At 44.0% G+C, this 24,075-nt stretch overlaps 1 protein-coding gene across 2 annotated transcripts in view; it reads left to right on the plus strand.

Moving 5' to 3' along the window:
• The window catches only part of RNF167 (ring finger protein 167), a 1,911,234-nt gene that overhangs the window by 237,987 nt on the left and 1,649,172 nt on the right, over positions 1–24,075 (plus strand). Inside the window, exon 2 of one of the 2 annotated variants that reach the window (XM_044077088.1) lies at positions 863–998. In XM_044077088.1, the coding sequence (XP_043933023.1) occupies positions 888–998 (111 nt within the window). In that variant the 5' untranslated portion in view covers positions 863–887. The remainder of the gene's footprint in view (positions 1–862; positions 999–24,075) is intronic. The other variant, XM_044077087.1, reaches the window with a different exon arrangement.

A 24,075-nucleotide genomic window follows, 5' to 3' on the forward strand; every position in this document is an offset into this window, starting at 1 on the left:
TACATTTTATATTGCCTGGTTATGCATGTTGTTAGGACAAAATAATTCAGAAAAAGATACATTTTTATAACAAACTGGACTCCTGTATCTCTAAAAGTCACTCTTTCCTGTTTACGTTTATTGTATTAAGAACAAGGCCTTGCCTTCTTTGCATGCAACACATTCCATTAAGCTAGACTCTACATCCCTAGCATTCTTTAAGAAGGCACCTGTGGATGATATTTTTTCTGCTGTGACAAGTGTTTATGCAGGACTGTATACACTAGATGTGATGTCAAAGTCTAGGTCTTCTTTTGGGGCCATAATCATTTAAGAAGTGCTTTTATAATGCCACCCAGTACAGGCCTGGGACTGTGTTCTGATAGATTTACTGAACCTACCATGGTGATAATGTACATGTTCTATTATTCTCCTAATTCCCTTCCTGGGAAGTGCCCCACTGACACTGCTGTTCATTAATAACCCCAGTTCTTTGTGATTTTCCTCTCTTTCCTATTACAGCATAGCTCATTCCAATTTCTTAACATACCCACTCTCCATCCTCTAGTCATACCAAGGTGAGATTTTCCCTTCAGAAAGTAAAACCTGTCATTGTCAACTTTCTAAGTTTGTAAGAGCAGTATTTAAAAATGTCCCTGTTTTGCTCTTTTGTTCCACTATTATTTATGTCTCTGTCCGTATTTCTTGCAGTAAGAGGTCTAGAGGTATGAACAGCACGTCAGCGATTTTGCTTGTAAACATGATCTCTCTGTCCCTGCAACATGCTTCCTTTGTTTGTTGGAGCATAAATTGTATTGGATATAAACTGAGTGTATGTATCATGAATTTTACAATTTTACTAAGTCCTGTTTTTTTTTTCCAGCAGAACCTGCATTTAAGGATTGAAGATGATTGACAGCACTCAGTCCTCTGTTTCAACTTCATTGCACCTCTGCACTGCTTTTATCATTCCATTCCTCCTCTGTGACACCCCTACTGTGGAAGCCGTCATCATTGCAGTGAGTATTGGAGTCCCAACTGTCAAATTGCAAGCATGTATTAGTATAGAATTGAGGTGGTGAAGTTTATTAATAAATGGCAGGTTACAGGGTACAGTTGGAAGTGGCTGTGATGTCTACCGTGATGCTGCCTTTCAACATGGAGTAGGCATCAGAGATCGTGGTGATCTTAAGAGGTACCAGGAAGTAAGATGAGAGTTGGATAGTCAACTGGGAGGGTCATTTCTGTGGCACCACAGACTGTGCATACTGTGGGCTCTTTCATATTTTTGGTTGTGTGTGAAATTTACTCATTGTGTTAGTGTACTTTTTTGTGTTTGTGTACTTGTGAGTCTTGTGTACTGGGATATAATCTTCAGGAAGTTGTCATTTGCCATGTGTTTTTAAACTAGCATTTTTTTTCAGTTTGGGTGACTGTTTCCACAGAATACCTGTGGGATGGCCTGATTTGAAGCATCTCAAATGGTGACTTGTCAGTAGCACATCATCAGATTTAGACTAAATGGTACAAGTTAGCAGATACATCAATGTGTAGTTGGTTCATCTTTCTGTAACTTTACTACATGATGTTAAATAGTAATGGATGTTGTGTGGGCTTCACTCCCATGATACCGCAGTTTGGTTTTATTTTTAAAACATGTTTATTAAACTTGACTTTGTTTTTTTTCAAGATGACATAGGTGCACATACAGTAACTGGAAAAAAACACAGTGCATAACATTTTCATTGTTGTTTTCATGCAATATACATTAGATCACTGTTGCAGAAGCCAAAGCTGCATGAGTTGTATCCTTTGCAAGTTTATGTCCACATGACGGCTTTCAAAACTTCAGAACATTTTCTATGCACCCCAGCTGCTTTGGAGTTCAAGGAGGGCTGCATAAAAAAAAAAAAAAAAATAGTTAGGACTCCAAAAGCATTAGAGCTTTTTTTTTTGCTGACAAAGTGCACTCCCTCTGCAAGCTTCATAGAACTGACAGCTAGTTATCTTTTTAAGACTAGGCAGTCAAGTACCTTTCTTGGGAAAACATTCCACTGTTGCATTTTCTGAAGGAAAAACTGTGCTTTTTTCCTGTGAAAGTTTTACATTTTATGCTTGGAAAAGTTGCTGTAATGGACTGTTACATTATGTAACGGGATTTATATTTTGAGAAAGCTTGTGTGAAAAAAAATTTAAAAATAATTTTTGTTGTACTTTTTGTGCATATTTTTGTAGAATTCTTATGTGAGAGGAAGGATATTGTGCTGTGGGGACTGTCATTAAAATCTTTAACTCAAAACCTTTAATTTTCTGTCGGGAATTTACTAAATAAACCAGTCTCCGGTTCCACTGCTTGCCCTTAAAGCTGATGGCATAACTACGGAAAAAGTATTAGTTTCCTCGGATGTCCTTCTATTTATATGCTGCAGTATTCATCACATTAGGGAGTCCACCTCCATTTGTCTCACACGTCCGGCCAGTGTACAAAAGTCTACATTCTGCTGTGAGGTACATGTGATGCCGCACATCTTCCTGCAAACGTCGGTCATAAAGAGATGTTCGGTTATAAAGCAGATGTCACCACATAACAACATCAGAACTTTTATGTGCCTGTTCGATCACCTGCTCTTCACATTTGTTCACCAGATCATTTGTGAATCTCGCTTCAGATAAGTGCTCAGTTGGGGTTTTTTCATTCTTAAATTCTTTTTGCTACTGCTTGTTTGTTGGGTGATTTCATGTCATCTAGGAAGAGCAAGTGTCAGTGTGTAAGGCAGAATCCACATAAGGATGCACACTACCTCTGCTTGTTCCGTCTAGGCCCAGACCACGATCATACCGCTTGTGTTGTCTGTAAGTCGTTCATCCTGAAAACCCTTAGGAGCCATTTAGCTTCTCTTAAACTTTACTTAGAGAACGCTGGCATGGGAGATGGAGGTAACATTGGGTCCTTTGGACGTGTCACAAGCAAAACAGGCCAAAAAAACTCTTCCTGATATTCCCCTGTCTTCCGGGCATCTCTCCTGAGGCCAATGTAGGCCCAGAGGCTGTACCGGAGTCGGTGGATGTCCCTTCAGTGGGTACCACAGGGGAAACCCCGAAGACGTCTATCAGCATGTCCATGGGGGAAGTGCATGCATCTGACTTGGGCAAAAAGGGGGAACCACGGCTCGTTATTTCGAAGGTCCACACGGTGTCACCCAAATCACTGCGCATGTGGATCTGTTTACTGACATAGTGGAATATTCCACCTTCCATCACATCGAAATCCACAAAAAGAAAAAATAAAGACAAAGCATGTTGCTCCTGCTCCACAAGAGCAAGTTCCTGATTGGCAGGCTTTCCTCACAAAGCATTTTGAATGTCTTAATGGCTCTGCGCCAGTCCTCCCCTTCCTCTGTCCATCTGCAGGCCTTTTCACCATCCAATGTCTTCAAGAGGACAACTGCAGATACCTCTTTGGGTGAAGAGGAATCTACAGGAGATGTCTACTCCACCCATATAGCTTCCCACTGGGGTATGCCTCCCCAGAAGAGGACTTTAATGGTACAGTTTCCCTTGGGGCGGATATTTCTTTCGGAGAAACTATCCAGAAAATGAAAGAGTTTTTCAAGTGGGACTGTTGCCAAGTTTCGGTCATACAAAAGAGGTATTATGACCTCTTGCAGATGGATTCTCCATCACCCTTTGCCACCCCTCCCCAGTTCTCCCAGCTTTTGTGGATGCATTTACTGCTGCATCCAACTGTCCAGACTCTCAGGCCCCTGCTCCCAGGAGTCCTGACAGGTTCTACAAGGTTCCTGAGGACTCTTTAAGTTCTTGTTCAAAACTCCATCTGCATATCCAGCTACCATTTCATTATCGGCTGATAAGGCTTTCAAGTTACTGACTTCCACCTCCTTACTGCCCTCTGATACTGAGAGCAAGGTTATGGAGAGACTGGGGAAAAAGATTTACACCTCTGCCACTCTGGCCTTCGTGGCTATTATTTATCAGACCCACATGGCCATATACTCTCTAACTCTCTTTTCAGATGCAGGAAAACTCCTTTCAGAGCTCCTGGATTCTCCTGCCAAGGCTAAACTGGCAGCAGTCCTCAACTCCTCTGCCCAGGTTACTAGACACTCCATCAAGTGCAGTTATGATGCTGCAAATGCCTCAGCTAGGACAGTGGCATCTGGGGTGGTCCTAAGGAGATATTCCTGTCTCAGTTTGCAACCCTTACCTAATGTCTTCAAGACCAAATTGATGGAGGTCCTCCTGGGTAATAAAGCCTTGTGTGGTAGCTCGGCTACAAATTTATTCAAATCTTTACAGGAAAAAGGTAAGGAGCTACAGGATCTTAAGCATATCCTTGTTTCTCCTGCCCCATGTTTCAAAGGAACTATCCAGCAAAGACTATCTTTGTTAGAAAACCTGTAATGCCTTCTTCCTCTAAAAGTAAGAGAGGCCCTAGGAAACATGCTTCTTCTAAATCTACCCCATCCACTCTTGCTCAGGAACAGCCTTTTCAGTCCCAAGCTAAGCCTGGTAGCCTGTGAAAATATCTGCCTCCAGGGTCATCCTCTCCCCTGTCTGTTCATATCTCTGTGTTTCTCTCTCTTGCTGCTTGGAATCAGATCACCCAGGACTCTTGGGTCCTGTCCATCATCCAGAGAGGATATTTCATGGTGTGGGAAATGTATCCTTCCTTCAGAGGCATCCCACAACCACCAAAGGAACAGATGGTAGTCTTCCTTCAGGTCATTTTGGATCTTTTTTCTCAAGGGACGATTCAAGAGGTCCCTTCCTCCCAACAAGAGAAAGGTTTCTACTCCAGGATGTTTTTGATTCCCAGGAGCGAAGGCCCCTGGAGACCCATCTTGGACCTTTCCCATTAAACACCTTTTTGAAAGTCCCCTCCTTTTGGATGCTGACTTTGTCCTCCCTTCTTCTCATTCTTCCCCAAGTGTTCATGGTGTCATTAGACATCAGAGACACGCATCTTCACATCCCCATTCACCCACAGTTCAGGAAATGTTTACATTTTTCTGTTATTCCTCGCATTTTCAGTTCTGTGCTTTGTCCTTTGGTCTCTCTGTGGCACTAAAGGTCTTCACAAAATGGTTGGCAGACTGCAGGGAATTCAGATCTTCCCTTACCTAAACAATCTCCTAATCCAAGCCCAGTCCTCAGACCAACTTCAGGAGAATCTTTCCTTCACTGTCTCCCTTCTGGAGAGTCTAGGCTTCACTATAACCTATCAGAAGTCCTGTCTGATTCCTTCAGAAAACCACATTTTTCTGGGCTGCAGGATCCAAACAAACAAGATGCTAGCTTCTCTACCTACAGAAAAGGTGCTGCTCTTCACTTACTTTTTCCAGAGCATCTCACCCCTGCAGTTTCTGACTGCCAGGGACTTCCTACTCATCCTGGGGTTCATGGCTTCTACGTTCCCCTTGCTCCCCTTGGCCAAGATGCACATGAGGAAGATTCAGTGGTTTCTAAAGACAGTTGGGATGCAGCACTTCCACCCTCTGGCTTTCATGATTCCACTCCTAGCTTGCTTAAAAAGGAGTTGGATTGGTGGATCCTTCAGGTGACCAAAAATCCTGGTCTCCCCCTACAGCCACCCCTCCACTCTCAAGAGTTATACATAGATGCTTCAGACACAGGATAGGGTGAGACTTTACCATCCTGGAGGGGTCAGGAATCTTTCGTTTTCAACACAGTCAAAGGAACATGTCAGCATAAAAGACATGAGAGCCCTGATTTTGGCCCTACAAATCTTCAAACCCAAGCTTACTCCAGGAGTGCTGAGGTGGTTCACAGACAACACCACTGTTTTTGGTATGTCAACAATCAGGGGGAACGAAGTCTTATCTCCTATGCAGACTAGCCCTACATGCCTGGGAGTTAGCCCTTCAAAGTAAAATTTCCCTTCAGGCAGTTTACCTTCCCTCAGCTCTGAATGTTTTGGCAGACAAATTCAGCAGGCCCATGACCCAATCCCACCAATGGATGTTACAGAGGGATGTATTTCTGGACTTGATCCAATGTTGGGGTACACCTCAGGTATATCTCTTTGCCTCCCCCATGAATAGACAACTTCCAAAATTTTGTGCCAGAGTTCCACATCCCTTGGCCTGGAAGGTGGATGCTGTATCATTCTCTTGGAAGGGGATGTTTCTGTATACATTCCCCCCTTACCTCTTTTCCAAAAGGTCTCACTGAAGATTCAGCAGGATCAACCAAAAATCTTGCTGGTGACTCCCTTTTGGCCAAGGCAACACTGGTTCCCTCTTCTCCTGCACTTAGCCAGGGGCAGTCATCACAGGTTACCCCACAGGGCGGATATACTCACACAGTATAAGGGAACCCTAATACATCCACAGTTGTCAACTCTGAACCTGGCTCTGTGGGTGATTAATTCCCTTTAGACATCTGTTTTTCAGAGGACGTGCTTCAAGTTCTGCAGGAGGCCAGAAAACCCACTACTAGGAAATCCAAATGGAAAAATTTTTCCATCTAGTATCCCAAGAAGGATCTACAGCCACTGTTAGTGAATGTCATGGTGGTTTTGTCCTATCTGTGTGAACTGATGAAGGGTGGGCTGTCCTATTCTTTGATGAAGGCTCACCTTTCAGTCGTCACGGCTTGTCTGCCTGTGTCACCTCCTTTAGCCTCTAGGTTAGAGGTTAAGCTTTTCTTTAAAGGTGTCCTTCATATTAGACCACCAAGGAAACCAGTTCCTCCTCAGTGGGATCTCAGTTTTGTGTTAGAGAAGGTTACGCTGGCACCTTTTGAGCCAGCATGCTCTCTTCCTTTAACATTGCACATGGAAAACAGTTCTGCTAGTGGCCATTACCTCCACCAGAAGGGTCTGTGAGTTGCAAGCTCTGATGTCTAATCCCTCTTCACAGTCTTCCACAGAGACAGGGTATCCTTGCATACCAGCCCTTCCTTTATGCCCAAGGTGTTCAATGAATTATCTCTTAATTGGTCTATCCACCTGCCCACCTTTTTTCCTTCCCCTCAATCTTCCAGTGAAAGAATTTTGCACACTTTGGATGTGCACAGGCAACTCGGATACTACCTAGATAAAGCCAAACCTATCCATAAATCTCAATGCTCGTTTGTGTCCTATCTCTTCTTGGGTTTCTAAAGCTATCTCCTTCTGTTATTCAGCCAATGGTAAGAGCCTTTCTTCTCCAGTGAGGGCACACTCCACAAGAGCAGTATCCTCCTCTGTGGCTTTCTTTAAAGGCTTGGACACTTGCTGTATCCAGGAGGACAGCTACCTGGTCCTCTGTTCATACTTTTACTAAACATTATGAACTTGATGTCATCTCCAGGTCCAGGGCTGGCTTTGCCAGAGCTGTTCTACGTGAGTTTGTATAACAAGCTTGTGCTCCTCCTCCTCCCAATCTTTTCCAAGCACGAGCTTTGGTATTCTCCCTAATGTGATGAATACTGCAGCATATGAATAGAAGGACATAGAATAGTTGTGTAAAATCTTACCATAACCATAGATGTTCATAGTGTTTCACTGTTGCAGTCATTACACTTGGGTTATCCTGCTGGCAGGCGACCCGCAGTCGGCCCGAGTTCCAAAGTCTTGGTCCGGCATCGGTTGCTGTCACGTCCTCCCTGACGTCAGTGCGCCAGGGGTATAAAAGTTGCAACTGACGCCATTTTCTTCAGTCTTTCTTGCCGCGCAGTGCCCGAAGCAAAAGCAGTTCGCAAGTGCCGGTCGGCCGACTCCTGAGATTTTCAAAATTGAGTTTCAGAACCAAAGTCTTCAATAAAGCTAAGTACCCCGTTGGGGACACTTTTTCTTGCAACAGACGGATGTCAGTAAAAGTTAATAATTGTATTTCTTGTGGGAAGCAAATACCTCATAAGGACTTTCACTCTTACTGTATTCCTTGCCTAGGCCCTGACCACGACGTTACTAGTTGTCGGTTTTGTGCTAGATTCAATAAACGCACTATTAGACGTCGGTTTGATTTTGCTTTACATTATTTTGGACGAAGGTTTAATTATATAATGCCGTCAGAACAACCAAAGACCGGAATTTATAAAAAAACGCAAAGACAAAGAAGACGAAAGGCATCCGAGGTACAAAACCGACGACGAAGCCTCTTCTAGGCCAGTCGCCGGTTCTCAGTGAGGTGCCTTTGCAGCCCCTGACACCCGCTACCTCAGAGCCACAGGCCGTAATCGTCAGCCACGTGGAGACACCGAGGCCTGTGGAAACTCAATGTATTGGGCCTACAGAAACTATACCCTCAGATGGGTCCAGAGCCGCTGAGCAGGCATCGGCTTCTGAGGGTATTTTCAGACCTTCACAGCTTACAATTAAGGCTACTACAGCAGCAAAGGCAAAGTCAAAAACACCATTAAAGACAAGGAAACAAGTACAGCATTCTCCAGAACAGTCCTCCATGCCAAAGAAGCAGATGCTTAAAATGGCCGAAGATCTTATTACTTTAATCAGGGGTTCCCATCCCCCTCCTGACAAAAGGCCTAGGCAAGACACTGATTATGATTCCTCTGAGCAGGTTTCCATTTCCTCTGATTCCTCTTCTGATTAGGGATATTCTTTCCCTGTGAGGACTCTGATGCAGAAGAGTCCATTCCTTCAGCCTCACCGCCTGAGGATTATTCTTTTTGTGAAACCCTGCACACCATGAGGGAGCATTTCCATTGGGAGAGCCAGGATTATTCAGAATCCAAGAAAAGGCTCAGAGATTTCCTTTTATTGCCTCAGCACAGGCCCCTGGCTATCCCCCCTGTGCTTGATATTGTAGATGATGTTTTTTCTGAATCCAGTCTGTCTCCTGATTCTTTACCCACTGCACCAGTCAAGCCTGACAGGTACTACAGGGTCCCTGACTCTCATAAATTTCTTTGCAAAAACCCCGCTGCAGACCCAGAAACAATTTCTCAGGGTCCTAAAGGGGTTAAGGCTTCCACTGCCAAAAATCCTGTCCCCTCAGATAGGGATGGGGGAAAAAAGGTTACACTTCTGCTACTTTAGCTGTAAGAGCTTTAAACTGTCAGTTTCACATGCTTAAATAGCAACAGTACCTTATGTCATTGTTAAAGCAGAAAATGGTTTCAAATACAGAAAGTCCTGACAGTAAAGAAATGCAGGATTTATTGCATGCAGTTGAACAAGTGGGAAAGCATACTCTGCAATGTGGTTTTGATTCATTACAGGCTTCTTGTAGAGCTGCAGTTACAGGCTCTGTTATTCGAAGACATGCTTGGTTGAAAGAACAAAGTTTACCTGACCATGTTAAAGTAAAATTATTGGATGCTCCATTACAGCATGATACTTTGTTTGGTGTTAAGGCAGAAGAGGTGTTAAAGAAAATGGAGGATAAAGCAAAGTCAATGCAGACAGTGAAAGATTTCTTACAGGTTCAACCACCTAGATTTAGCAGAAACTGGCCTTCAAAAATTGGTCCTTTCCAGTGGCAGACAGGCCACAAAGAGGCAGATACAGACGCCCAAGAGGCAGATCTCAGCCCCAAGGCTTCTAAAAACCTAAACAGTGGGGTGCTTCAGCCCCCAAAGGAGGAGAAGACAAATCACAACCTTGTAGAAAACAGTCACAATGACTCCCCTCTGCAAATGCCAAGCTCTTATCTGTTGACAGCACCCCTAGGGGGAAGCTAGCACTTTTCTCAAAAAATTGGCACATGATCACCCAGGACCAATGGGTGCTGAATATGGTTTCTCAGGGTTACAGGTTCCACTTCCACATGCTTCCAAAACCCAAAAGGTATGCCAGATCTGCCACAAAACTAGTGGGCAGAGGCACAAAAACAGATTGCTGCTCTTATGGACATGGGGGCTGTTCAAAAAGTGCCACAACAAGAACAGGGACAAGGATTTTACTCGAGACTTTTCTTAGTACCCAGAAAAGACAAAGCCTGGAGACCAATACTGAACCTGTCAATCCTAAATACTTTTCTGGCTGTTCCAAAATTCAAAATGTTAACACTACAACAACTTCTGCCCATGCTGGGCAAGGAGGCTTGGCTAGTTACTTTGGATCTCAAGGAGGCATACCTGCATGTCCCAATCAGACAATCTTGCAGAAGATACCTCAGATTCATAGCAGGCTCAATGCATTACCAATTCTCTGCACTGCCTTTTGGCTTATCTACTGCGCCCAAGGTCTTCACAAAATGCCTGGCACCAGTAATTGCATTTTGCAGACTTAAAGGAATTCAAATATATCCCTACTTGGACGACTGCCTTATTCAAGAAGAGAGCAAGGACATTCTACTATAGCAACTGGCGTTTGTAAAAGGATTACTAACTTGCCTGGGGTACACAGTAAATGAAAAGAAATCAAAACTAGTGCTCTCTCAAGAGATAATATTCCTGGGTGCAAGCTTAAATACAACTGCCCAGATGGCTTATCTCACGCCAGACAAACAAAGGCAACGGACTCATTACTTTCAAATGATGGCAACTAAGACCCAGCTGCCTGCAAGAAAAATTCTGCAGGCTTTGGGCTTCATGGCATCCTGCATCCTGCTAATTCCATATGCAAGACTGCATATGAGGAAGCTACAATGGTATCTAAAAAGTGTTTGGACTCAACATTGCCACAGCCTGGAAACAATAATTACTCTCATTTCCTGACAAGAGTTTCGATGGTGGGCACTGGCCTGTCACCACAACAAGGGACAGCCTTTCACTTTACCCACAGCCAGGCAGACACTAACAGATGCATCGGATTATGCCTGGGGAGCACACATGGAGGGAAAATGTATACAGGGCACGTGGCCCACAGACCAAATGCATCTTCATATCAATCAAAAAGAGATGCTAGTTGCACAGAATGCCCTGACAGCCTTCAAGGATCTACTACATCCAGGACAACTATTACTTCAGATGGACAATACTACAGTCATGTGGTACATAAACAAGCAAGGGGGCACACATTCCTACCCCCTCTGCAGGCAAGCCATGACTTTGTGGAACACAGCACTGGCCTATCAAGTACATCTGCAGGCACAATTCCTGCCAGGAAAGAAGAATACTCTGGCAGACAAACTAAGCAGAAACCTCATGGACCCTCATGAGTGGAAACTAGATCCACAAGTCTTTAGCATGATAACAAAGAAATGGGGATGCCCAGACATAGATCTATTTGCCTCCCCGAAATGGGGATGCCCAGACATAGATCTATTTGCCTCCCCTCACAACTGCCAACTACAGAGATTCTGCACAAGGACTTATCACTCACAAGTATGGAAGGTAGATGCTCTATCATTCAGATGGAAAAGCCTAACAGTTTATGCCTATCCACCACTGCCTCTACTTCCCAAGGTACTCATAAAAGTCAGACAAGAAAAGCCAAAAATGATTCTGATTGCCCCAGACTGGCCACACCAGCACTGGTACCCAATCCTAAAGACCTTGTCTCAAGGGCCAGCCTGGACTTTACCTCATATTCCTTATCTGCTGACCCAACAAAACAATAATATCCTGCACAGCCAACTCAGAACCTTAAATCTGGCTGCATGGCGAATAATATAGCCACTCTGAACACATCTCTCTAAAGCAGTTATGGATGTCATTTTGGAAGCCAGGAGGCCCAGCACTAGGAAATCGTATGCAGAAAAATGGAAGCGATTCTGTGCTTGGAACCAGGCACAAGGACTTGAACCGCTTGTTCCCAATATTCCTCAGATTTTGCAATACCTAACTGAGATGCTGGACAAAGGCCTATCCTTCTCAATAAAGATCCATGCTTCTGCCATTTCAGCTCATTACATACGGAACCTCCTATTTTCTCTCATCCACTACTAAGACAGTACCCCAGAGGGGCAAAAAACATAAGACCCCAAAGGAGAGCACTTATACCAACGTGGGACCTCAACTTTGTCTTGGAAAAGCTCACACTGCCTCCTTTTGAGCCAGCCAATACAGCTGAGATAAAATTCTTGTCATGGAAAACTGCTCTGCTCCTAGCAATAACTTTGGCAAGAAGATTCTCAGAGTTACAGGCATTTATGGCAGTTGGAACCTTTTATCATTTTTCATCCGGGCAGGGTTTCTCTCAGGACAAACCCAACATTTATGCCAAAGTTAGTATCCAGCGTGGCTCTTACCCAAACCATTCATTTGCCAACCTTTTATCCAAATCCCCAGAATAAAGGGGAAGGACATCTGCACTCTTTGGACATACACAGCCAGCTACGCTTCTACTTGGACAAAATAAAAAGCTTTCAGAAAAACTGAGCAACTTTTTGTGGCATACGCTGCAGGATCACAAGGAAAGGCTATTTCAAAGCAGACCGTTTCAATATGGATAGGACACTACATTCGTTTCTGCTATGCACAGCATGGCAAATCAGTGCCTAAGAATATTAGGCCACATTCTACCAGGGCAGCAGCCACATCAGCAGCCTTTCTCAGAGGAGTACCAACCAAGGACATTTTAGAGGCTGCAACTTGGAGTTCAGTGCGCACTTTTACCAAGCACTATCACTTACCTCTTTACTCTAAATCCAGAGCTGGCTTTGCCACTGCAGTTTTGCAGGGCCTCATAGCCTCTCCTAATCCTATTTAGACCCAGCCGCCCTACCTCAGCTTTGGGATTCAACCCAAGTGTAATGACTGCAACAGTGAAACACGATGAACATAGTACAGTTGTGTACCTACCATAAATGTTGATGTTTGAGTGTATTCAGTGTTGCGGTCCAGGTTACCCTCCCACCATCCCCCTATCATTGCTGAGACTTATCTATACTTCTCTATTCTATACAACCTATGTGGTGTATTTGCTTGTAGAAGAAGGTAATGCGTATGTTAGTGCATGAATTTTTATTTGCAAATTTATTTAGCCTACCCTTTTAGGGGCACCTGACATCTGGGGCAAGAAAAACTGAAGAAAATGGTGTCGGCTGCATCTTTTATACCCCTGGTGCACTGACGTCAGGGAAGAGGTGACAGCAACCGACGCCGGACCCGGACTTTGGAATTCAGGACGACTGCAGGTAGCCTGCCAGCAGGATAACCCAAGTGTAATGACTGCAACAGTGAATACACTCGAACATCTACATTTATGGTAGGTACACAACTGTACTTTCTCAGTGGCTTTAATATTGACTGGAAATGCTGTAGTACTGAACACCCTACTACCCATATCAACCTATATGGCTTTTCTCAAACTGTTACCTCTTCAACCAGGATTAACAAACTCAATAATAAAGAAAGTACCTTAGATTGGATTCTCACAAATAATCCTAATCAAACTTACAAAGTAGGGATCCTCCCATATGATTTAAGTGACCACTCAATGACCTATATTATCAGGCATAAGATCAATATTAACTGTACAAGTACATACAGGACAATACGGACCAAAAAAACATTTTAACCCTGAACTTTTCCAAAGTGAACTTAAGGCATGTAATTGGTCACCAGTAAAATACCTCCCTCTTGGTGAAGCAGTAAAATACTTTAATTTCAAATTCTTAGCCATCCTAGACCACCATGCACCAACACGCTCTGTCAGACATAAGACTAAACCTGCCCCATGGCTCTCAAAAGAAACCAAGCAAAAAATTCTTAGAAACAAATCCTGGGCTAAATGGCTTACTACTAAAGACCCAATAGACCAACAAATATTTAGACAACTGAGAAATAATACAAAAAAGCTATTCTCTTAGATAAAAAGAACTTCTACTTCCAACTCCAACAAACTCACCAAAATAAACCACAAAAGTTTTGGGCAAGTATTAACAGACTTCTACACCCAGGCCAATCCATTACACCAAACCCACAAGGCACTAACCTTGAGAATCCCACTCAAACCACCAAAGCCTTCAATACCTTTTTCACAGAAGCCATCCAGTCTCTTGCCAATCAACTATCCCCGGACAGCTCAACTCTACCAACTTCCACTACTAGCTCACTCCCTTCATTTCAGTTACAGTCAGTTCCAACTCCTCTCATCTGCACCCTTCTCCAAAATCTAAAACCAACCACCCCCTCAGCTGACCAACTACTTGCAGAATACCTGCAAAAAGCAGCTAAAGTCATAGCCTATCCCATTTCCATACTGATTAACAGAACCATAACTGAAGGTACCATCCCAACTATCTGCAAAATCTCTCACATTATCCCCCTACATAAAGGTGGTAACTCAAATGAATTTTCAAACTATCGTCCCATAGCCTTACTTTCTCCATTGGCAAAAATAATGGAAAAGTGCATCCATAGGCAACTATTACACCACCTAATCCAAAATAACTTACTTGCTAACTGTCAACATGGATTTAGGCCATTCCATAGTACCACCACTGCCCTCTTATCCTTTACAGACTGCATAAACAAAAACCATAACATTAACATTCTTTCCTCTGCACTCTTTATCGATCTTTCTAAAGCTTTAGATATGATTATCCACCAGCTACTTATAAATATACTCAAATCCCTCTCACTTGATGCACTGGCTATAAAATGGTTCCAGTCTTACTTAGACAATAGACAGTAGGCTGTGCTATGGGATAATAATCTATCTACTCATCTCCCCATTAACCTTGGTGTCCCTCAAGGCTCCATATTAGGCCCGCTACTATTCTCTATTTTCATTAATGACCTACACTCAGCAATTCCTCAAGCTACATGTATACAATACGCAGATGACTCCACAATAATATGCTCAGCTAATTCACCATCTGAACTACAGTCCCTAACCCAAAAGGCATTTAATATAGTTGAAAAATGTTTTTTTTTTACAGTGCTGCCTCCTCTTGAACCCCCAAAAAACAAAACTTTTACTCTTCACTGCTCCCCGGATATCCACCCCAGTAGATTTTACAGTCACTTCTAATAATGGCACTCTCATATCTCCTGATCCAACCACCAAACTGTTAGGAGTAACAATAGACTGCAACCTTAATTTTGACACTCATATTAACAAAACAATAAAAACAGTCAATAAGAAACTGGGGTCCCTCTATAGAATCAAATCCTACCTTACACCATTAGCTAGAACCACTATAGCCCACACACATTTAATCTCCACACTCCTATATGCTTCACCTATATATACTAATCTGTCAAAAAATAACCTCAACAAACTGGCAATCTCCTACAGTAATATAGTTAGATTTGCCACTGGCACTCCATTTAGAACCAACCATTGCCTTAATCTGAAGCAGCTTGGATGGCTAGAGCTATAAACTTAGCTTCAATTTCACCAGCTTACTATTGCCCATACTGCGGTGGTGGTGCTGCGGTAGCGTTGTCGCCTTACAGTAAGATGTCCTGTTCGATTCTCAGCTATAACATCTTCTGTGTGGAGACATGCGTGAATGGGCGTACCTTCGTCGAAGGTTGTGCGTCAGGCCTGGCAACTCGGCACGTAAAAATCTACTGCCAATCATTAGCGGACTGGAGTTCTGCTGTGGCGACCCCTAACCGGGAAAAGCCGAAAGACACAACAACCAACCTACCATTACTCCAATACTGTCTAGCCTTATTACCCCTTACAAAAATCTTAAAAACTTACGCTCATCAAATAAATTACTTGTTTGCACAATTAAATCCAACAACTTGGCAGGAGACTCTCTGTTCTCTAACACTGTTGGGAAAAACTGGAACCTACTCCCCTGTGAACTTTTATCACCGTCTTCAACATCACTCTTCAAATATAACCTGAAACTATATCTTAGAACACATTGGGTTATGCCCCTGTACTAACCCCAACTAGCTCACCATCTTTTTATTTACTGGATACTGCTCTCCTGTATTAACTCCAGTCTTTCTCCTTTATAACCAAAGAGTCCATGATCTTTGAATTTAAGCTAATGTATAAAGAAACATCATACTAATGCATTGTTTTATTTAGTGTGTGTGCTAAGATTGTTAGTAAGTAGGTTATTTTACTATTATCATTTATTACATTATTGTACTGTGCCAATATTTTTGTAATTGACTAGCCCGGTCAACAAATGTAAAATAAATAAATAAAATTGTTTCCTTCTTCTAGGCCTATCCTCTCATCCTCTTGTCTTCCTTACACCTTTGAGTACTTCTTAGTACCATTGTTGGTATTATTCTTCCCAGGTTTGTGGAATTTCTTTGGTACCATAATTGGTATTCTCCTCTGCTCTTTCCTGACTTGTCTCTGTTACCAGTTTATTCTTGTTAGTCAAAATATCAGATAAACCTACAGAGTTTAAAAAAATGCTCTTCTTGAGGGCATAAAATTCCCAACTAGGATGTGCACCCTAAGTGTGTATATATTGCCTTGGTGCCACCCATCTTGAGGTCAAATGTGACATTTGTTCAGGCTTCAGCCATAGGGCTCTAGTGGAACGCCAACACAAGCTTATTTTGAAAGGTTTACTGCCATCATCATTTGCTTCTGTAGTGTCTAGAGCTTTCCCTTCCCCTGCTAAACCTGCAGAAAAGCCTCTAGGGGAGAAAGGTGATTAAATCCAAGGACAAGCCAAAATAAAAGTGTAAAGAATGGAGGAAGCACTCCCCTGACCACTGTCCTCGCCCGGCACTAATTTTTGATATGTCCTCTTTGGATCCAGTATTGTCTGTGCTGAAGCCCCCTGTCCATAAACGGCCCAAATTTTTGCCAGAACAGGTTTCTTTGAGAATTCACTCTCCTTTTCTACAAGAAACAGCATGCAGAGTTTTCATACCTCCATCCTCCTCCTCCTCCACGTCTACCAGGAACCTGTCTGAAGCTGATGTGGATAGGATGATGAGGAAATTTTTCAAGACCCAGATTCAGTTGGGAGTTCTGACGTCTCCACCTCCCATCGGATCCTTGAGCTTCAGGCCAGTCCAAATACTTTTAGTTATTCCTACTCTGATCTGCCCTTCGGAGGTTCAAAATTTGAGAATTCCAGGATTGTCTTGGTTGGATCTGAAGAACTGACCTTCATAGACTCTGGCATCTTCTCTGATCCAGCCTTTTGTGACCTTGGAGCCAGAGGAATGTTGGAGTCATAGCTTTGGTGCCAGATGCGTAATTAGAGGCTTAATTCCAAGATTTTTGGAGCTGTCCCTTCCCCTTGGGGCCTCCGTGCTTGACAGTTCGGATCTAACCTATGCGTCAAGGCAGGATCATAGGGAAGTCCTGGATTTCTATATACAGGTGACTTCAGCTCCTGCTGGAGTGGTACTGGGCTTCCCATCTGTGTCTGTGTTTGAGGCAGTGGAGACCGCTCCCCACATGACTGGAGATGGGATATCCTTACCCCCTCGCCCCCCCCCCCAACTGTCTGTCCTTGGTCCTGAACTTGCTCATTCTGTCCCATCTGGGCAGGTGGTCCATCCTAGTCTTAAGATAGTCTTTTTGCAGGACTCCCCACACACTTTTGGGTCATCATCGGATCATCCCCATGAGGAGGTTTCCTGGAAGCATATGTGCAAGAAGGAGGCACAATGATTCCCCATAGGAGTCTTTAACAGAAGACACTGATTTCAATGAAAGGGAGGAGTCCCCCAGGTCATCCCTTGAAGTCTTATTCAGAGAAATTTTCAAACTTCTGCGACAGAAAGGTGGTTGGTCTACCAAGGCCCTTCTCAGGAGGGTCATTGTTTCTTGAGGCTTTCAGAATCAGCTCAGCTATGTCCTGGGTGGTTCCCCCTGCAGAAGAAATTGTTGACATCATTTTCCATCAGGCTTGGAAGGATTCAGATGTGGCAGAGCCTTATCCCTAAGAAATCTGAGAAGTACTTGGTTGCACCTAAGGACCAGGACCATTGGAGCAGGGGTCCTCATGTTGATGTCATGGTGGTTGCTGCAGCCACCATAAAGGAACTTCCTGAAGAAATTCCATCTGTCCATCTCCCTAACAGTGAGTCTAGGGCAGTGGACATATTCAGGAAGTGTATTTTTGCTTCATCAACTTTTGCCCATTTCACAAGGTTTCAGAGGGATTTGATGAAGGGACTTAACAAATCTCTCTCAGTCCATGTCAGTGGAGGATAAAAAAATGGTCTCTTCACAACTGGCCACCCTTGAGTCCCTATCAGTTGCCTCTATGCATCTGATTTCTTATTCTACACGTGTTTCCAAAGCAGTGAGTTTAGGCATTCCCATTAGAAGCCATGCTTGGATGCACCTGTGCAACTTTGCAGAGCCCTACAAGATCTCCATCATCAATGCACCTTTTAATGAATTCACCGTATTTGGACCCAAGGTTGAATATACACTCTCCAGGAGGGAACGGGATGAGAAAACCATATCTGCTGTAGGGATACATTTTTCTACCTCTCAGAAGACCTTCTGTAGAAACCAGAAAGTGGATTGAAAGATGTGGTTCCGAAAATTGCAAAGGTTTTCTCAGGACTCCTATGGCGATAGATTCCCCCTTTGGCAGAAGAGGGTACTCTAATTGCAGATGTTGTCCAGAAGCCAGAGGGCACCTGCAGAACCAAAGTTTCAGATGTCCCTTTTCCAAGAAGCCTTTCCAGCACCTCTGAATGGTTGCTTGACTGCTGCACTCTGGAGGCAGTCGGGGGGGGGGGGGGTGCTTATCTCTGCTGCTGGAAGCTTGTACATCCATCACCAAAGATGTCTGGGTGCAGAGAGTAATTACCAGAGGTTATTACATTCCCTTTTCCTTTCCCTCACCCATTCACACTCAGAAATTCCCCATGTACCACCCCATCAGATAAAAGAAGCAACCTCAGAGATAGAAAGGCTGCTAAGAAGCAAGAATCATCCAAGATGTACCACCAGACCAGTAAGGATTTCTGAACTTATTTGGGATTCATTTTAGTCCTAAAGAAGTTGGGGGAACTCAGTCCAGTTTTGGACCTAAGCCACTTAAACCAAATTGTCAAACACTCCCAAGTTCGAATGGTCACAGTTCAGTCTATTTTTTCTCTTTTAAGGAATGATGATTTGATGTGCTCGCTAGATCTCCAAGATGCTTACTGTCACATAAAAATCGACAAGCAATACAGGAGATACATTACCTCTTGCTGGGAGCCAGCCATTTTCAGTTAAGAGCCCTGCCCATCAGTGTCTCCACAGTCCCCCCGGGTGTTCTCCAAATGCATGGCAGTGGTAGCAGCTCACTTGAGATTGTTGTGATTTCAGGTGTTTCCTTATCCTGAAGACTGGCTCCTCATGGCTCCCACCAGGCATATAATATATGCCTGGGGCTACCTGCTCCATCTATGTCTACATCTGAGCATCACAGTCAACTATGACAAATCTCACCTTCTTCTCACTCAAACACTGGAGTTCATAGGAGTTTATCTGAATACAGTTTCACAAGTAGCTCGGCATCCTCAGTCCATATTATCCAAATTACAGCTTCAAGCAAAGAATCTACTAAGTCTTTAGTTACGACTATCCAGGATGGTTCTTCAGCTTCTGGGTTCAGTGGCAGCTACCTTAACCCTTTTACTGTTAGTACGATAACATATAAGAGTACAACAGTGGACTCTGGCATTCCAGTCATCAGTGAATCAACATCCCATTTCATCTCCTATTCGAATCATAAAGATTTGTTGACAGCATGCATCTTGCTGTCACCTGTTGTTTTGCAGGGACACCCCATTGATGTCCTTCATGGATACATCTGCAGTCATAACAACTGGGTTGTCCTGTCGTCAGGCAGCCCCTCAGTCGGCCGGATTCGAAAGTCCGGGTCCGGCTTCGGCTGATGTCGCACTTCACCCGACGTCATCTCTGTTGGTCTTCGGGTATAAAGGCATCAGCCGACGCCATTTTCCTCAGTCTTTCTTGCGCGTGGCGCAAGCAGAAGCTGTTCGCAAGTGCCGGTCGGTCGGATCCAGAGATTACTTCTACCGAATACTACTTCGAAGACTTCTAAAGCTAAGTACCCCGTTGGGGACTCTTTCTTGCCTCAGCCGATGTCAGAAAAAGTTAATAATTGTTTAACTTGTGGGAAACAAATACCTCATAAAGATTTCCACTCTTATTGTCTGCCTTGTTTAGGCCCAGCCCACGACGTAGCAGCCTGTGCGGCCTGTGCTTCGTTCAACCGACGAACGCTTAGGCGTCGGTCGGAGTTTGCTGAACAGTTTTTCGGTTCTGATTTTGCGTACATTATGCCGTCGGATCCTCCGACAACCCAATCTGCCAAAAAACGCAAAGATAAAGACCGACACTCGCGGTCCGCGGTTTCGGCCAAAACCATGGTTAAGCAAACATGAGTGTCTCGGTTTCGGCCGAAACCGAGAAAACTGATCAAAGTACAGCTGAATCTATCTCTACAACTGAGGCCCCTGCTACCACTCTTGAAACGGCCTCAGAAATTTTATCCACTACGGTGGTTGCCACTGACTTATCAGACACCATTCCTTTGGATGTCTCTACCCCAGCACGTGGTGCTGCTAGGCCTCCAGCAGCCATGTCCATTAAGGCCTTCGCCAGGGCTAAAGCAGCAAAGACTACTAAAACAGTGCCTGTTAAACTCCTACAACCAGGCCATCCTCTAGTTCTCAAATGCTTACTCTGGCAGAAGATTTAATTTCATTAATTAGAGGATCTCAATCTCACCCAGACAGGGCCTCTCAGCCCCCAGAGAAGAGACCTAGGGCAGAGCGCCCTGAGCCAGTGTCCTCTGATGAGTCTGCCGATGAATCAGACATAACTGATCAGCCAGAGGCTCCTTTCTCCAATTTTGAAGACTCTGATGCTGAAGAATCCATTCCAGCTGCTTCCCCACCAGAAGAATTCTCCTTTGGGGAAACCTTACATGCCATGAGAGCAGTTCCAATGGCAGCAACAGGATGTTTCAGACTCCAGAAAAGACTTAGGACCTTGCTGCACCTTCCACAGCACAGGCCCTTAGCTATACCTCCTGTTCTCTCTGTGGTGGATGATGCTTTCAATGATGTCTGCTCCGCACCAGATTCTTTACCTCCAGCCCCTGCCAAACCAGACAGATTTTACAGGGTGCCAGACACTCATCACCACCTTTACAAGGCCCCACTTGCAGACCCGAAACTATATCCCAGGGTCCCAAGGCAGTAGCATGACCATAGCTAAAAACCCTATTCCTTCAGAAAGGGAAGCAAGGTCATTAGACAGATGGGGCAAAAAGGTCTACACTTCAGCTACTCTCTCAGCTAGAGCTTTAAATTGTCAGTTTCACATGATACAATACCAAGAGTTTATGCTTGATCAGTTAACTAAAAAACTAACCACTGATGAATCTATTGATAAGAAATATGTATTAGAAATGGTAAATAACATACAACAGGTTAGTAACCATTCCTTAAAATGTGGCTATGATGCACTGGAGGCTTCATTTAGATCAGCCATGACTGGCACAGTGATAAGAAGGCATGCATGGCTAAAGGAGCAAGCTCTACCGGATCATGTTAAAGCTAAGTTGCTAGATGCTCCTATGGATAAGACAAGTTTGTTTGGTACACCTGCCCAGCAGGTTATGAAGAAAATGGAAGAAAAGGCAAAATCTGTTCAAACGGTTAAAGATTTCTTGCAGGTTCAGCCCCCAAGGTTTAGCAGGAACTGGCCTGCCAAAAATTGGTCCTTTCCTGACTCCACAAGATCTCAAAGGGGCAGGAATAGACGTTCCAGAGGCAGAAACCAATCCAGGGGAGGTGCCTACAGAGGACGACAGTGGCAAGGTAACAACAGAGGCACAGACACAACCTCTGCCACTACATCAACTCAACCACAGTGACTTAACCCTAAATCCGCCTACCAGGGAACAAATAGCAGCTCCTCTAGGCGGAAAATTAACCTTATTCTCAAAGAACTGGCACTATATAACAAGACAAGTGGATTTTACAAACCATAGATCAAGGTTACCGGTTCCACTTCCACACTTTACCAGTCAAAAGAGGAATGCCAAATCTACCTCCAAGTCAAAAAACAGAGGCTCTACAACAGATAATGCAGTTAGCAAACATGAGAGCTGTGGAAAAAGTGCCAACAGCAGAGCAAGGAAAGGGGTTCTACTCCAGACTATTCCTGGTTCCAAGAAAGGAAAAAAGTTGGAGACCAATTCTCGACCTGTCCGCCTTAAATACATACATCATTGTCCCAAAATTCAAAATGCTGACCCTACAGCAACTTCTTCCCATGCTGGGCAAGGAGTGTTGGCTGGTAACTCTAGATCTCAAGGAGGCATACCTGCACGTCCCCATTCGACCAATCTGCAGAAGATACCTCAGATTTCTTGCAGGATCAGAGCACTATCAATTCTCAGCATTGCCCTTTGGCTTATCTACTGCCCAGAGTATTCACAAAATGCCTGGCATCAGTAATCGCCCATTGCAGACTACAGGGAATTCAAATTTACCCATACCTAGACGACTGCCTGCTACAAGGGGACAACAAAAGCAAGCTGACAACAGATTTACAAAGGGTCATTTACTTGCTGCAAGCACTGGGATACACAGTCAATCTACAAAAGTCAAGGCTGATACCATCCCAAACAGGGACTTTCTTGGGCGCGGAATTGGACACAGTAAAACAGATGGCATTCCTAACTACAGAAAAACAAAAAGAACTCCCTCTTTACTTCTTGGCACTAACAAAACTGAACAAGTTAACAGCAAGAAAAGTACTGCAGGCCTTGGGCTTCATGGCATCATGCATAATCTTGGTTCCATTTGCCAGACTACATATGAGAAAACTACAGTGGTACCTAAAGAATTTATGGTCCCAACACAGACACAGCCTGGAAACAGAAATCCCATTAATTCCATGCTTAAAACAGGAGTTCCTATGGTGGGCTCAGGCATGCCAGTCAAACCCAGGGCTACCCTTTCGCAGATGTCAAGCAAGCCAGACCATCACAACAGACGCTTCAGACCTAGGATGGGGGGCCCACATGCTGGACAAATGTGTACAAGGATTGTGGACACAGGATCAACTTCACCTGCACATCAACCTAAAAGAAATGCTGGCAGTAAAACTGGCAATCCAAAAGTTCAGACCATTCCTCAAAGAGGGCCAGTTGATGATAAGGACAGACAACACCACAGTCATGTGGTACATCAACAAACAGGGAGGCACTCATTCATACCCTCTATGCAGAATGACTTTGGAGCTGTGGACCCTGGCACTCAGCTACAACATCCAGTTACAGGCAATATTTGTACCGGGAAAGGAGAATACTCTAGCAGACATATTAAGCAGAACCACATCGGATGCCCACGAATGGAAGCTGCACCCGGACATCTTCAAGACCATCTCAAAGAAATGGGGAATGCCTCAGATAGATCTATTTGCATCACCTACCAATCACCAGCTCAAAAAATTCTGCACAAGGACATTCCACCCACTAGCATGGAAAGTGGATTCGCTCTCCTTCAGCTGGAAAGGCCTAACAGCATATGCATTCCCACCTCTTCCCTTGATACACAAGGTATTACTAAAAATCAAGGAAGAACGTCCAAGGATAATCCTGATAGCTCCAAACTGGCCAAGACAACACTGGTACCCACTGCTGAGGAGCATGTCTCGAACAATATGTGGCCAATACCCTGATGCCTTTTATGTTAACTCAGAACAACTACAGCATCATACATCCAAACCTAAAACGTTACAACTGACTGCATGGAACATCACATAGCAGCAGCTAATCCAGAACTTTCCCAAAGAGTTAGAGACATTATTCTTGAAGCACGCAGACCTTCAACAAGAAGAAACTATGCTGGAAAATGGAAAAGGTTTGTCATTTGGAGTACTGAAAGAGGAAAAGATGTGTCAAACATAGATATGCCTAACATTCTGGAGTACCTAGCGAACTTCTTCATTCAGGCCTGTCCTACTCCTCCATCAAGATACATGCATCAGCTATTTCAGCAGAATACAGCTTTGATCCACCTGTTTTTCTCACCCTTTGCTCAGGCAGTTCCTCAGAGGAATCAAGAATGTAAAACCTCCAAGGAAACCACCATTACCAGCTTGGGACCTAAACTTTGTGCTAGAAAAATTGACACTATCACCCTTTGAACCAGCAGCAACAGCAGACCTACAACACCTGTCATGGAAAACTGCTTTCCTACTGGCAATTACTTCAGCAAGGAGGGTTTCAGAACTACAGGCCTTAATGGCAGTGCAACCCTTCCTAATCTTCCACCAAGATAGAGTAT

This window comes from Protopterus annectens, chromosome 7.part0 (genome assembly GCF_019279795.1).
Source record: "Protopterus annectens isolate FY-2018-M chromosome 7.part0, PAN1.0, whole genome shotgun sequence".
NCBI classification, from domain to species: Eukaryota; Metazoa; Chordata; order Ceratodontiformes; family Protopteridae; genus Protopterus; species Protopterus annectens.